Source organism: Haliotis rufescens, unplaced genomic scaffold, assembly GCF_023055435.1.
Source record: "Haliotis rufescens isolate VD_foot unplaced genomic scaffold, xgHalRufe1.0.p SCAF_14, whole genome shotgun sequence".
NCBI lineage: Eukaryota > Metazoa > Mollusca > Gastropoda > Lepetellida > Haliotidae > Haliotis > Haliotis rufescens.
In genome coordinates this window covers 30,948,659-30,964,979 of record NW_025963824.1, presented here as the reverse complement: position 1 = coordinate 30,964,979, position 16,321 = coordinate 30,948,659, and the positions used below count along the sequence as shown (strand labels likewise).

Sequence of the window (16,321 nt, the reverse complement as noted above, 5' to 3'; positions counted from 1 at the left end):
CCTATTCCAAAGAATTTTGTATTGATCATTTTCCATGACGCCCTCTTCATATTCCAGGTCGTACCATGGCTGGACCTCTGTGTCAAAACCACAATCATAGCAAAGACGGAAATAAAATGATCGAGCCACTCCATCATGTCGCTTTAGATACTGTGTCTGTGCCAAAGCTGGGCATCCACTCACAATGTGTTGGACAGTCTTATTAAATTCATTACATAATTTTCATTTCATGATTACATTTTGATGCAAAATCACACATTGACTTTTTCGAGTGGGTAGTGATTGGCCCTAACAAGCAAACAGAAAGAATTCGGTTTCACTGTTCAGGCCAGTCGACTTCATCCAAGAGAAGAACTCTGCAGGGTTGCTGAGCTTCTCAACATACTGCACACAAAGTTAATGCAGTGGTCGTTCAGAAAGCCTCTCCTTGAAAAACTGAGTCTGGGCTTATTTGATATTGTACTTTGCATGGTTGACACTCATTTCTGTACCGCCCAGCAGTACAGAACAATCAACAAAATCAACATTGACATTGAGATTATGTCCCACTCCCTTGGCTATTGTTATCGTTGTCGTCGTAGTCGTCATCGTTTTTATTGTTATTATTATCATTAATATGTTTTAGATAGTGCAGCGATAGCGTGTAGGTTCGATCTGTTTTGGCTTTTTTCTTTTCTTTTTTTTTCAGGTTGGGTGTGTGTAAAAAAAACTATGTGACATATACGCCTTTGAACAATTCAAACTTAATATGCCTTCAGTTAAAAAAAGCTGTAATGTAAACATCTTTGTTCCACCAATACGTCACAGTCTTCTTATGATATACGTATATCATATAACTTCTCAATACATCAGCACTATCCACATTAACCTCTAACTCTTAAGGTTCGGCGTTAAAGCGATCATATAACCCCTCTATCGTCTCTATCTCTCCCATCCCATACCAGCTAGAACTAACAAGGCGGCGACTATAACCACCTGCAGCTCGCAATGGCTTGTGTTGTCAAATCACGTCTAATAATTGCCGAAATTATTGCCATTCAATGTAAGCCCATAGGCGGCGGTGAGGGCTGTCGGAGAGACAAGTCGATATAATTCTATATCGATCTCAATCTGTGACCTCCGCTTCAAGAAACGTCACGACGTTACACTAAACGACGCTCGTGCATTCCCGACATGGCTATATTAAGTTAGTGCTACTTAGTGTCGAGGGGAGCCACGTGACTGCCGCGCAGGGAATGCTGACGTAGTGACACACAGACGCACGTCTCACTGTGATAAGAGCGATGGAACTTTGGAAGTTGGGTGTGAGAAGTTAGGAAGTTACCTTGCCCGTCGTCCTCTGTGGTATTAACCTTTGATGCATGGTCTTCTTAGACGAACCAGTCTGCGTCAAAGGTAAGGACAGGACAAAACACAACTGTAAACATTGAAGTCATTTCCATGGACGGAAGTGACATTTGACCTATATGTGTCAAGGAAGCATGACATATGTGACACAAGACTCTCATTACTGATACTCGCGATAATCTTCATCAGAGATAATCTTCCCCAGGGATAATCTTCACCAGGGATAATCCACATCCGTTTAAATTATAATCCACCCTGTTCTATCGGACTTCGACACCGCAGCAGATGTCTTGCTAAATCGACAATTAAACCATGAATCAGGATCTGTGTTCACGTCAAATCGAACAAGAGCAGGGATCTGGTCCAGCCATGTCCTAACATTCACAAGGGGTATGATTATTCCAACATCGGAGTCGGTTTTGCACGACGGCATAATTGATTGATCGAATAATTTAATTCCCTATCGAACCGTTTGGCGGTGATTACCCCCATCTAGAAGCAGCCTTGAGGGGATGTGGAAGATGCTGCACAAACACCAGTGTTAATAGTGGAACGCGAATTACAAAATTGGTAGTCTCTACTTCCGGTTCCAGTGTATATTCAATGGTTTAAAAGTCATTATGATAGTGCAAATCAATTAGTTGACCACTGTGTACACCAGCCCTTAACATGTATATCACCAGCACGTGGTACACAAGACTTAGAGGAAGTAACCTTTTGACCGGGGGCATCCCTCCTAATCGCTCCAGGACGTCTCGTGATGCCAATCAGTGGTCAATCGTTGATTGAAGTGAAGTCTTCAGTGGGTTTACAAACATCTTGACTAATCTGTAAATGGAAGTCAAATATTGCTCAAGGCAGTGCACATGCACAAAGAACGTCATAGTGTCTCTAACGTGATGAGTGAGAAAAGACCGGTGGATACATATGCTAGGTAGACAGTTTGACTGTGCCGGAAGGTTGTTTACAGGCAATGAAATAAAGCCAGCGTTGGTTCAATTGGAAGCAATACTTTTCGACTGGGGTTTTAACGAAATGACACCAATCTGTCTGAACACGTCTCCCACGGAGGAGAATTCGATCGATCTGCATAAACATGAACTAATGGTTTACATTGGGACGTGCTGTTGGATTTAAAAGCTAAAGTCACCAGTAATATGTATGTGTATGTGTGAAACTGGTAAACCATTGCCGGATATCAAACACGTCCGGAACTTTTGTGGAGAGAATCACTCTAGGGCTCAGTCGCAATCCTACATCTGGTGGAAAGACTCATTCCGTTGAGAGCAACGTTTGGCAGGTGCCCGTGTTGTGTTTGACGGTCCAACATGTGTAGTCTGTCCTCGCCAAGACAGTTGAGGCCAGAGATCGTGAAGAAACACCATCTTATTCATATTACACCATTGTCCCATCGCGTATAGAGAGAGGTGGAATTTCGTGCGATTAACAGCATATTAGGGTGAGGTCCTAATGTTGCCGAGGATTACCACACGTCAATCAATCATGTCAATCGTCGTGTGACCACTGACTGAGGTGCACCTGGCCCAAGGACATAGCATTGATCAAGTCGAAGTCTCGGTTCGCCACATCAGTGCTATTTACTCACGTTTTCGCTGTTACAATTGAATTAGACTGCAGGTCTTCTCGAATGTATGTTATATAGGGATGTAAGTCATCTTATTGTGGACATTTCTTATTACGTTCATGGATATTCGCTTGATGGTACTGGTATATACTGGTCAAGTTATCACACGGACAATAACTGTGCATCACTTGGTTACAATGGTCAAGTATTTCCAGGACATTAATTGTGCATCATTTGGATACAATGGTCAAGTAATCACGCAGACATAAATTGTGCGGCACTTGGATACAATGGTCAAGTTATCACGGGGGCATTAACTGTGCAGCACTGGGATATACATTGCACTGGTCAAGTTATATTACGGACGTTGACTTGTCAGGACGAGGATATAGGGGTCAAGATTTCACACGGTCGTATTCAGCAGTAGGATACAATGGTCAAGTTACCGCACGGACATTAACTGTGCAACACTTGGATACAATGATTCAGTTACCACACAGACATTAACGGTTCTGCACTGGGATATATATTGCAATGGTCAAGTAATTACACGGACGTTGACCTGTCAGGACGAGGATATAGTTGTGACGTTATTACATGGACATTGACCTCTCAGGACTTGGATAATAATCCTCCATATATAACAGAGACGAATTCATCACTGGCATATAATGGTCAAGTTATTGCACGGATATTTTATGTCAACTTCTAATACAAATGGTTGAAGGACGGTGGTTACACCGCTGTTGGGATATAAGGGCTATCTGCACGGACACATTTGCTGCTCACAGCGTGGTCAAAACGTTCACGTCATAACACAGATATCGACTGGCCAGCACGGGGATCAAATGGTCAATAGCAAAGGTTAAGATATACTTACACCGACAGTCAATATAGATTACACGTGCCAGGGTAAGCCTTAATCATTTATTCAATAACAAGCGGATATAACGGTTTCTGTCCATTGACACTGCAGCTATAGTGGGTATTGAATATTACAGTTCTTTACGAAAGTGAAAGTCCTATTCCTTGCATGATACTTACTCAATGCCTATTAGCATAAATATATAGACATCCTACATTTGACGTTTTCAATGTTTATAATGTGGGTAAGTTTCTTATTACCAAGAACAGACCGGCACTGTTGATGTAAGTGGACCACAAAGATCACCAACCGCCTTGTCATGATGTGTCCTATATATGTATATAGGTCATCGATCGCTTAAACATAACAAAATGTTTACCAGTGAAATCTGAACTGTTATTTGTGCGCATAATTGGACCCCGCCCTTCTCTTGGACACTATCTCTTTCCTGGCATGTCAATCAGCACGGGCACCTGCTAGCTGGCCATTACCAGGAATATAGGACGGACTGCGGGTATATAGGTTCAAGTAGAATCTGACGGCTGAGGAATTGACATTGATAACAATGAGATGATTATTTGTACAGTGGCAGCGACGGACCTTCTTGGCGAGATCTGAACAGCTTCTGAGATTTTGAAGGAAGTCTTTGAACAATTTTTTCTGGAAACAATAGAAAGTCGTATACGGATGTTTAACGTTGGTAATTTTGACTTTGTGACGTTAGTGTGATTTTTTTTTAATTTCATAAAGGAAGTTGTTTTGCCGTATGGAAACATACGTGGACTCATAGACGCATTGAAAGTGGGTGTTTCAACTGATTGCTGTCAACGCCGGGTGTCTTCGTTGGTTGCCACAAACACCAGGTGCTATTGTTTGTTGTAAATTCCAGGTATTGCTGCCAACACCTAGTGTCGTCGCTGATGCTGTTGCGCCGGGTATCGTCGCTATCGTTGTCAAAACCCGGTGTCTCCGTGGGTTTCTGTTGACGCCGACTGTGTTGTCAAGAAAAGATAAATCCTCTTCTGTGTTTCTTTGAGAATCAGTGACACTGGATTGTTACACTGCCATTGATTTGGAATATATCACTTTTCTGTATTGCATTGAGAAGGGGTGACCATTGTCCTATCAATATAGCATACAAAGGATCGGAATATTGAGGAATTACAAGACTCAAAGCTTCTGTTGTGAGAAGGTCCAACAGCGGTCATCGATGATGGATTAGGGTTTGATGGTTTGGTATCACGCGGATGACGTGAGCCACAACTGACTAAATATCCGCTTGCTCGGGACAAAGGACAGTGTCCGACTTGGCTGAAGTTAAATGTGACCCAAACGGTCGTAATCACAAATATCGTTCATGCTCGCGCATAGTCATCACACTCTCGGCGACATATCTCGCCTGCAGATGGAAGAGCCCTGATCCATGCTGACTGACCACGGCGGCTGACAAGAAAGTTGTGAGAGTAAAGACGAGAAGCCGTTATCGACAAGTAGCGGTGTGGATACTTTAAGCTGGTGCATTTGCTGGGATGCAGCAATCAGCCTCCCCACGTGTATCACAGGATACAGCACTGAGTGGCTGCAACAAGCATCAACCTACGAGAAAGAGACTTTAGACTCGAGGGATGAAGCGAGTGACAACTGCCACGCTTTGAAGTCAAGCGATGTGCTGCTTTAACGACCGCAGCATATATTGATGGAGGAGTATAACAAACTTCGTAGCACATTGTATCACCGGCCCAGTAACGGAACCAACGCGGTGGCAGTGCGCACGGTGATTTAAGAGATCATACAATTCCCTGGGAATATAAGCGGTATATGTACACTATACTATGGATTAAGTGACAGCTGTATATTGACGATACCGTATACCTTATTTGTGTGGAACTAGTTCAGGTATAGACTGCGTGCATAGTTAATAAAGAGACACTAATATATACAACCTGGACTTTAAAAAGAAGATACCTAGGTACTTGGAGTTTGGAGTTTCGTCAACCACAGACAACAGTTGGCGGTTCACAATCAACAGCGGCAACGAACCCGGCTTACAAAAGCGTCTGTTCCAATTGCAGAAGAACGGTGGACAATAAATCCAATTTGAAAGTTGTGTTAGGGACCATCACAATTGTTAGATATCACTGCATAGGAGAAGGCAGCTCGTTCTGCCGCATCGAAGACCGATTATACTGACTGCACAGGATATACAATCAACAGTAAGGAGATGGGTAGCGCTTACATCATGTTTTTCACAAGACGCGTCTCAGAAAGTAACCCAGGGACTTTCTCGTTACATACGAAGGCATTAGAGCAGTGATTTTATTCTAGCAGCCTTTACACGAAAAGTCAAAGGTCTTAATGATCCAGAATTGCGTCGTGGCAAAAAGACAAGTTGGATTTCAATACTGGTCATTGTTATTGGTTTCGCTCAAACACGCTGAAGCCTTGAGCTTTATCCAGGACACGGGATAACATACTGTTATAGTAGTAACAGACACACTCTCGCTACTGTTATATGTATGAGAGGAGCTGTTGGGAATACTTCAAGTTGTCGAAGGTCCTCAGTGTTGGTGTGAGCTGCTAGCTCACAGTTTGGTGTGAGTTCAAGATCACGTTTTGGCGTGAGTTCAAGATCACATTTTGGCGTGAGTTGAAGATCACATTTTGGTGTGTGTTGCAAGATCACTTGTTGGTGTGTGTTGCAAGATCACTTGTTGGTGTGTGTTGCACGGTTACCTGTTGGTGTGTGTTGCAAGAGGTGTTGTATAACGGCTCTGCAACATGTGGGGCTCCATGGTAAACTCCTGGATATCTACCGTGGTGATGATGATGATGTTCCTGTTCCAAGCATCTGGACAGGGTAAGTTGCACTCATTGATATATTCTGTCACTGAACTGTTTTTATATTTATTATATCATATTTATGCTCGACATAAACTACCCCGAATATTGACGTTGATAAATTTTCCAAGATATTTTGTCATGGATGACCATATGAAAATTGTATTCGGAATGCCATTATCCATTATTCAGACTGTACAATGATGTCACAGTATATCAAGCAATGTACGAAATTTTACAAGAGACAAAAAACAACATTTTCTGGTGTTTTGAATCTACTCCATACACATTAAACCTTTCACATCTATATCTATATATTCGCCCAACTTGATGACGTCGTTTTAAATTGACTTTAAATTATTTTTAATTAAGTTCAGGATTTATTTTCATTGCTTCACGCCCATTATACATGCCGGTCATACAAATTTTTTTCTCCTCGTGTGATTCATACATGTACTTGGGGCGGTCGGGTGGCCTAGTGGTTAAAGCGTTCGCTCGTCACGCCGAAGACCCGGGTTCGATTCCCGACATGGGTACAATGTGTGAAGTCAATTTCTGATGTCCCCTGCCGTGATATTGCTGGAATATTGCCAAAATCGGCGTAAAACCAAACTCACTCACTCACATGTACTAGCGAGCAACGGATCTTGACTCGACTAAAGGATTATTCTCTCTGGGCAGTTTAAGGCTTATAACTGAAGCAATGCCATAATTAAATAACACCAGAAAAAACATCGCGTATTTAGTATTTACTGCCTCGTCCTATCAATGTTATAGAAGGTCACTTTTTCAACAGGGTGTATTACGTCACTGGTTGTTGATGGTTTTAACATGATGTATTACGTCACTGGTTGTTGATAATTTCAACATGGTGTATTACGTCTCTGGTGTTGGGTGATTTCAAATTGACGTAATATGTTAGGTTTTGGCTATTTTTGTACGACCTAAAATTTTGATGATTTCAAAATAAAAAATATCTACTAGGTGAGCTTTTGATGATTTCAACACTGTATGACGTGAGGTTTTGACGATTTTAACATTGTGTATGGAGTGACTTTTGATGAAGTCATCATTGTGTATGACGTGAGGTTTTGATGATTTTAACATTGCGTATGACGTGAGGTTTTGATGATTTCAACATTGTGTATGACGTGAGGTTTTGCTGATTTTAACATTGTGTATGACGTGAGGATGTGATGATTTCAACATTGTGTATGACGTGAGGTTTTGACGATTTTCAACAGTGTGTATGACGTGATATTTTTGATGATATCCACATCGTGTATGACGTGATGTTTTGATGATATCCACATCGTGTATCACGTGAGGTTTCGATGATTTCAACAGTGTGTATGATGTGAGGTTTTGATGATTTCAACAGTGTGTATGACGTGAGATTTTGATGATTTCAACAGTGTGTATGATGTGAGGGTTTAATGATTTCAACATTGTGTATGACGTGAGGTTTTGATGATTTCAACAGTGTGTATGACGTGAGGTTTTGATGAAATTTACATTGTGTATGACGTGAGGTTTTGATGATTTCAACATTGTGTATGAAGTGAGGTTTTGATTGAAGTTCACACCGTGTATGATGTGAGATTTTGACGATTTCAACGGTGTGTATGACGTGAGGTTTTGATGACTTTAACATTGTGTATGACGTGAGGTTTTGATGATTTCAACATTATGTATGACGTGATGTTTTGATGATATCCACATCGTGTATCACGTGAGGTTTTGATGACTTCAACAGTGTGTATGACGTGAGGTTTTGATGATTTCAACATTATGTATGACGTGAGGTTTTGATGATTTCAACATTATGTATGACGTGAGGTTTTGATGATTTCAATATTATGTATCACGTGAGGTTTTGATGACTTCAACAGTGTGTATGACGTGAGGTTTTGATGATTTCAACATTATGTATGACGTGAGGTTTTGATGATTTCAACATTATGTATGACGTGAGGTTTTGTTGATTTCAACATTGTGTATGACGTGAGGTTTTGATGATTTCCACATTGTGTATGACGCGAGGTTTTGATGATTTCAATAGTGTGTATGACGTGAAGTTTTGATGATTTCAACATTGTGTATGACGTGAGGTTTTGATGATTTCAACATTGTGTACGACGTGACTGAGTAGTCTCCAGACATTCTCGATATAATATGACTTGACTTAAGTCCTTCCTCGGCTGTGTAACATTATCTCACCTCGTCCAACTACGGTTGTAGCATGTTGTTGCCTTATGAACTGACATAAGTGGAAATGTCAGTGGTCAGTGTCAGTACTGGAGGAGGAATCCCTGTCGGTCCATTAAATCCTGTAATATGATATTTATTCACATCCCTAATGTTGGTGGACATACGCGAGGATCAGCACTCTTCTGTAGGAGGTGGTGTTGACACGTGAGACCATGAGATACACACACGCGCCATGTTACATTGGTACATGGAGAAATAGTGCAACGCTCTAGAGAACAGTGTTACAGAATACATGGAGAAATATACATAGCTCTGAGAGCAGTGTCACAGAATTACATGGAGAAATATACATAGCTCTGAGAGCAGCGTTACAGAATTAAATGGAGAAATAACACATAGTTCCACAGTACATTGGTGCATGGAGAAATAGTGCACAGCTCTAGAGAACAGTGTTACAGAAATACATGGAGAAATATACATAGCTCTGAGAGCAGTGTCACAGAATAACATAGAGAAATAACACATAGCTCCAGAGTACATTGGCACGTGGAGAAATAATACATAGCTCTGAGAGCAGTGTCACAGAATTACATGGAGAAATAACACATAGTTCCAGAGTACATTGGTACATGGAGAAATAACACAAAGCTCTGAGAGCAGTGTCACATAATTACATGGAGAAATAACACATAGTTCCAGAATACATTGGTACATGGAGAAGTATACATAGCTCTGAGAACAGTCTTACAGAAATACATCGAGCAATAATACATGGCTCTGAGAGCAGTGTCACAGAATTACATGGAGAAATAACACATAGTTCCAGAGTACATTGGTACATGGATGAATAATGCACCGCTCCAGAGGACAGTGTTACAGAATTACATGGAGAAATAATACATAGCTCCAGAGTGCATTGGTACATGGAGAAATAGTGCACCGCTCTAAGGAACAGTGTTACAGAAATGCATGGAGAAATATACATACCTTCAGGTTGCTTTGGTACAGGGAGAAATAGTGCATCTCTCCTGAGTCCAATGTTATAGTATTTTATGTAGGAAATGCTGTGTGGCATGCAGTGTTACAGCATTACAATGAGACACAGTGCATTTCTGTAATACTACCGACAACCTCTCGCTTTAATTTAATAGTACACGGTAACAACAGCTTACACATTTGTTGTGATCGGATGAGTTGTGTTTGGACGCCGATTATAAATTTAGTAAAATTCCAGCTATATCGCGGCAGGGGCTTCACACACTGTGCCCACGTTGGGAATCGAACCGGGATGTTCGGCGTGACGAGCGAAGACTTTAACCACTAGACTACCCGACCACTCACACAGGCTTGCTCAAACTTATAACGTGATTACCACCAGCGCTTGAGCTTCTATTTGGGGAGCTTGGTTTGTTATTAACGTTTAAACTAAGTAGATTAATTAAACAGAATGATTCAACACTGGTTATTTCCAAGCGTTGTCCATATTCGTGTGCTAAACAAAAGCTCTATCTAGAAACGTGTTCACAGAAAGTGTCCACAGAGCAGTTCCAGTAACGAACGTGATATGATCACGTATACATAGCTGAGTATACCCCCGACTTATGCTGTGAATTGAACGATTCGCCAAAACACATCATGATATTAACGGAACCTTTGTCTCATGGCCGTAATATATATCTATCAAATACATGATACAATTAATTCATTCCTTACCGCGTGCGTTTTGGCGCCTTTTTCATCGCCCTGGTCAGATTACTCTTGACCTAACGACGATGTTCACGTCGTGGACGCTGGCTCAGTGTGGCTTTCTAATCAATGACGTCCCTGATTTAATCCCCCTCCGGCCCCCCTGCTGACCGGAAAACCCGGATTACCGGGGAGTAAATTGGACCCCCGCACTCTGTACTGAACTCAAGGTCATAACCGTGGTTAGATGGCCCCTTGTCACTGATCAATGCCGATGTGAATAGCTCTTCTCATAATGCATAAGTTAATATTATTTGAGGACAATATATAGGTTTTGGTTTCCCGGGTTTGGAATAAATTGTAATAATATCAGAATGTCAAATATGCATGAGATGAATATTAAAAAAAATCATAATATTACTGAATTTATGAAACGCTCGTCATAGTGAGGTGAGGTGAATGGGGTTTAACGTCGCGTCCATTTTTGCCCTTATATAGTGAAGTGCATACACGTGTGTGCGTGTGGTTGCTTGTACTAGTCCGGACTGATGTCGATTCATAGTGCTAGCCCACTGAGATACCATGCCGCAGATTAACATGAATACCCCACTCAGAGACAGTATACTAACTCCGAGCCGACCAGTCCTAGTTTTAGCCCCTTAATGCCGAGCACCAGACAGGGTAACAACAAGTACCATCCTTTAACGTCTTTTAGTATGACGCGGCCGGGAATCGAACCCAGGACCTTCCGCACTCGTGGCGGACGCTCAAACGGCAGTCTGACCTGACACTCAAGCAATGAACATCATCAACTTTGATCTAGGCAATTGGGATACGATGACATGCACTTCATAGTGTCACATATGCAATGTCCACTTTAGGAATACACTGTAAGCATATGTCGCGGGATCAGATGTGTTTAGAATTGGGTTTTTGTCCTAAACGGAACAAAGTATTGCGAGTTTGATCTGAACAGGTTAAGTTAATACACATGAAACGGGCTCACATGTCACGCTATGTACCCATGTTTAAACATGCTAAAATATGAACACGTTGATAACACAAACGTTTTGAGAACTTAAGACTGTACACGATACAAGGGGAATGTACAAATACTGAGTGCGAAATCGGGTCTCCCGGGAGCGCTTGTTAAATCTCCAACACTTCATCCTCAACTAGCTTGGGTTATAGAATGTTACGTCCTGTTCCCAAACGAAATGGAGGTAATTATGTTAGAGTTACCCCCCTTTCGTATGGCAACAGGAAGTTAAATTCCTCCCATAATCCTAAGAAAGTTCTGCCGAAAGCAGACTCCATTTTACGATTCCGACTATATCATAAACTGAAACAACCCGTGAAGATCCGGGGTAGAATAGGTCTTCAGCAAACCAAGCTTGCCGTATAAGGCGACTATGCTTGTCGTAACTAACGGGATCGGGTGGTCAGGCTCGCTGACTTGGTTGATGCATGTCATCGGTCCCAATTGCGTGGATCGATGCTCATGACATTAACCAATGAATTGTCTGGTCCAGACTCGATTATTTACAGACCGCCGTCATATGGCTGGAATTTTGCTGAGTGCGGCGTTAAACAACAAACCAACCAACCAACATAAACTGAAACAGCAAAACTGCTGTCGGATGAATCAGGTTATCAATTCTTGAAGAACGTTGCGTGGGTGTAGGGGTTCATCCATGTGAGACGAGCCATGGCGAATTGTCATCACTGTTTCCATACATAAATAGGGACAGAAATGTCAGCTATCTAACTGTTTCCATGATGCAATCACACACTGGTTGCAAAGCACTTCCAGTAAGAAGGGGAAATCGCAAGCTTGTATTTAAAAAATCAGAACTGTGTAACCCGTTCTTACTTGTGTGAACTTTTACCAAATACTATTGATGTAATATCTGTGTACAAGCTGAGAAATACACGAAATATACAATATCATTCATTAGAACACAGCCATTAAGTCTGTCATTACTTCCGTCTAATGTAAAATTATGAATGATTTGCCTCCATCAATTTGAGAATCCTGCACTCTAAGCTCTTGAAAACAAAATAGGAACTAAATGTGTTCCTATTTATTTTTCCTGTGGTTTAAGGAAGTAAAGTATTTTGCTTACAAAATCTCCCTACTCAGACAGTCCTTTAAATTATGGCTTGTTTAGAATTGGTTCAATAGACAGCCGAAACTGTCTCTGTAGTTCCCCGTGTGAAAACGTTTATCACTACTTAATAAAATGTTCATTTTATCAAACTTCAAGAAAAATAATTTTAAATAGCTAAACTGAAGTTTCTACAAACTAAAATTAAGCTAGTTCCTGATATGAGCAGTAGTGTTAAATGGGAGCTAAAACCTCAGCTACAACGATCATGTAGTGTTGCCCACAAATAAATCCCAACACTGAACCAAAACTGAACTGAAGAAAGTTTGGGTTTGTTTGTTTGTTTGTTTGTTTGTTTGTTTGTTTGTTGTTTAACGCCGCACCCAGCAATATTCCAGTTGTGTGTGACGGCGGTCTGTAAATAATCGAGTCTGGACCAGACAATCCAGTGATTGGCATCATGAGCATCGATCTACGCAAATGGTTTGGTTTGGTTTGTTTGTTGTTTAACGCCGCACCCAGCAATATTCCAGCTTTATGACGGCGGTCTGTAAATAATCGAATCTGGACCAGACAATCCAGTGATTAATATCATAAATCGGCGTAAAACCTCTCACTCACTCAATGTGTCAAGCCTGGTTTAAGTTTGTTTGTTGTGTAACGTCGCACAATATTCCAGCTATATGACGATGGTCTGTACAAACTCGAGGTTGGACCAGACAATACGGTGATTGACATCATGAGCATCAATCCACACAATTGGGATTCATGACATGTATCGACCAAGTCAGCGAGCCTCAGGCTGACCACCCGATCCCGTTAGTCGCCTTTTACGACAAGCACAGTCACCTTTTACGGCAAGTATGGGTTGCTGAATGGGATACGATGACATGCATCAACCAAGTTAGCAAGTCTGACTACCCGATCCCGAGAGGTCGCTTTTTACAGCAATGAGGGATCATGAATATGTTTGGTTAATATTTTTCAGTATATTTAAAAAAAAATTAAAGTCATGTTTCCTTCTGCTTCTCTCTGTTAGTAAATACTTTTTTTGCACTGGGAAGGGGGCTTTCTGAGTTGTGACATATTGTGCCCAATCTTTGTTGTCCTTGTGAATAAAAACTGATTTATCAAATATCAATCACATGATCATATTTTGGTAATACAGGCATGTACCATCAATCTGTTTGCATTTATTCATTAGTGCGTGAACGCGAGAAAATGAAATTCGCATTCTCGCGATTTTGTGTTTTTGTGGACTGATTGTGACATTGCGAAACTGTACTACAAATCAAAAAGTCACATTTTCGCGTACTTGAAATTAAAAAAACACTACAATGCAAAATAGCGAGAACGCGAGATTTTTGCCTAATCGCGTTCTCGTGAATCCGCATTCCCGCCCTTTTGGCATATTTAGCTTGTTTCCAAAGGTCGAAATCACGAAAATGTCCCTTACCTTTCATAATGCTTTGGAAGAAACAGCAGCGGGCGAAGATCATACATTGTATATAACCGAACTGATGTGCTTAATTTAGAAGCTCTCGGTGCTGATGTTGACCTGTTACGATACTTCTGTGGACTACCGGACTGCTACAGAATACTAGTTAAACTTCCAAACAAAACTGGCACATGTCGCAATAACTTGAACAACGTGTCTTGCTTCTAAACTCGTTAAGAGTGATCGTTAAAAAATTTAAAACATGTATTGGGTAAGGAACGGGTTTCAACGCACTTGTTAGTGCGTACTGCTTTCTTATTGATTGGGTGCTCATGCTCGCTGCCTTGGTTTATGCATGTCATTGATATCGTATCCCTATTTCGACGATCGATGCTCATGATGTCAATCACCAGATTGTCTGGTGCAGACTCGATTATTTACATACCGCCGTCATGGATCTATGATCCACTGAGTGCGGAGATAAACAAGAAACAAACCAAATCCTTTTGAGACAGTGTTAAACAAAAACAGACTGACTGTGGAAATATGGCCGCGCGTTCGGTTCCAAATTCAATTTAGCCCGGTTAAATCTACAGGTAACCTAGCTCTACATTGAAAACACAGCATGTTTATCTCCTTATTGTCAATGCCTTAGAATAAATACTTGTAATAAGTCTAAATTATCCACCGAAACAGATTCTATTTGGCGTAAATGGCAAAGTAGCTGTGAAAGATATATGAATGAACCACTGCAAATCGGTGAACATTTTGCAGATGATCTCTCGGGTCATGTGAGCAGTAATGGTGCATGATGCTTTATACCCGGTCGATAAAACCTCGTAACAGAGGGCGGAACGAAAACAATTCTATAAAGAATAATTATGCTTCATGCGACGGAGAACTATACATTTAGATTTATAACCATGGAAACAGAAACGTAAAAAAAATATTTAGCTGATCTGTCCGGGTTCTGACAACGTCACCTTATTACTCCATAATCGATATGCCATGATCGATGGTATTGCATTCCGACCACATTAAATTGATAAATCGAAAATTGAAAACAACTTCAGAATTGATCGGGACCGTGAACCTCCACACTACGCAACTTCTAATTACACTTTTTCCAATATATCATAGTGCCCATTTTGTTCCCATATTCAGACTTGTCCGGTGTAAAGGTAAACAGTAGGTTGTGCATGTCGCGCCACGCCGTTCATGTCGCCGACCCCGGCGTCTCACACATAAACCTGCCCCCAACCCTCAAGTAAACAGTGTCCCGCTTTATACAGCAACTCTGCTAACGCGCTGCCTGTCACTTTGCATCGGTGCAGTGACGGCGGTGGAAAAAGCAAATAATGAATCGCAGGTTCAGCCGGAAATCAAGTGTTATGCCTTTCTAGACAATTTGTATTCATTGTACCGGGTCTATATCGAAATCAATCGGCAACGACAGCGGGAACAATTGATTCCCGCATGTGGCGTCGACCGCCATCTTTACGTTACGTCATAATGCGGCGTGGCGTCTTCTGTTCGTGATAGGTCAAGGGTATAAATAACTATATCCATAAAGTCGATGTGTAGTACGGGTAGGGATTATAATGGCACCGGGTCACACAACCGCGGTGCTTTTACGGAACTGACTGCTTTATGCAAGCATTAAGATGAGGTGAGGTGAAATGGGGTTTAACGTCGCGTCCAAGATTATTGCACTTATATAGCGACGTGCATGCACGTGTGTGTGTGTGGCTGCTTGTACTAGTCCGGACTGATGCCGATTTATAGTGCTAGCACACTGAGATACCATGCCGCGGTGTAACATGAATACCCCACTCAGACACAGTATACTGACTCCGAGCCGACCAGTCCTTGTTTTAGCCCTTAATGCTGAGCGCCAGACAGGATAACAACAAGTACCATCTTTTAACGTCTTTTGGTATTACGCGGTCGGGGATCGAACCCAAGACCTTCCGCTCTCCGGGCGGACGCTCTACCACTAGACCACGGAGACGGTCGCAAGCATTAAGAGCAAACCGATAACGGGATCTCTCGGACGCTTGGGACATTATTCATAAAGAGATACAGTGGATGTTTTTATGGCGTCATTTCTGAATTTGGGTTTTTGTTCAAATTCGTTATCGGTAAAAGAGATTTAACAAATATGGAAATTGTGTCGAGATTATCATAACCTTTTAGAGATGATGGTTTTACTTGGCTTACAAGAAATATTTTGGAACTGCATC

The 16,321-nt window shown here is 41.5% G+C and overlaps 1 protein-coding gene across 1 annotated transcript in view; it reads left to right on the top strand.

Moving 5' to 3' along the window:
* The first annotated feature begins 4,624 nt into the window (after window positions 1-4,624).
* The window catches only part of LOC124143336 (neuronal acetylcholine receptor subunit alpha-10-like), a 118,223-nt gene continuing 106,526 nt past the window's right edge, over window positions 4,625-16,321 (top strand). Inside the window, exon 1 of the mRNA XM_046512270.2 lies at window positions 4,625-6,654. Coding sequence (XP_046368226.1) covers window positions 6,576-6,654 — 79 coding nt within the window. The 5' untranslated portion in view covers window positions 4,625-6,575. The remainder of the gene's footprint in view (window positions 6,655-16,321) is intronic.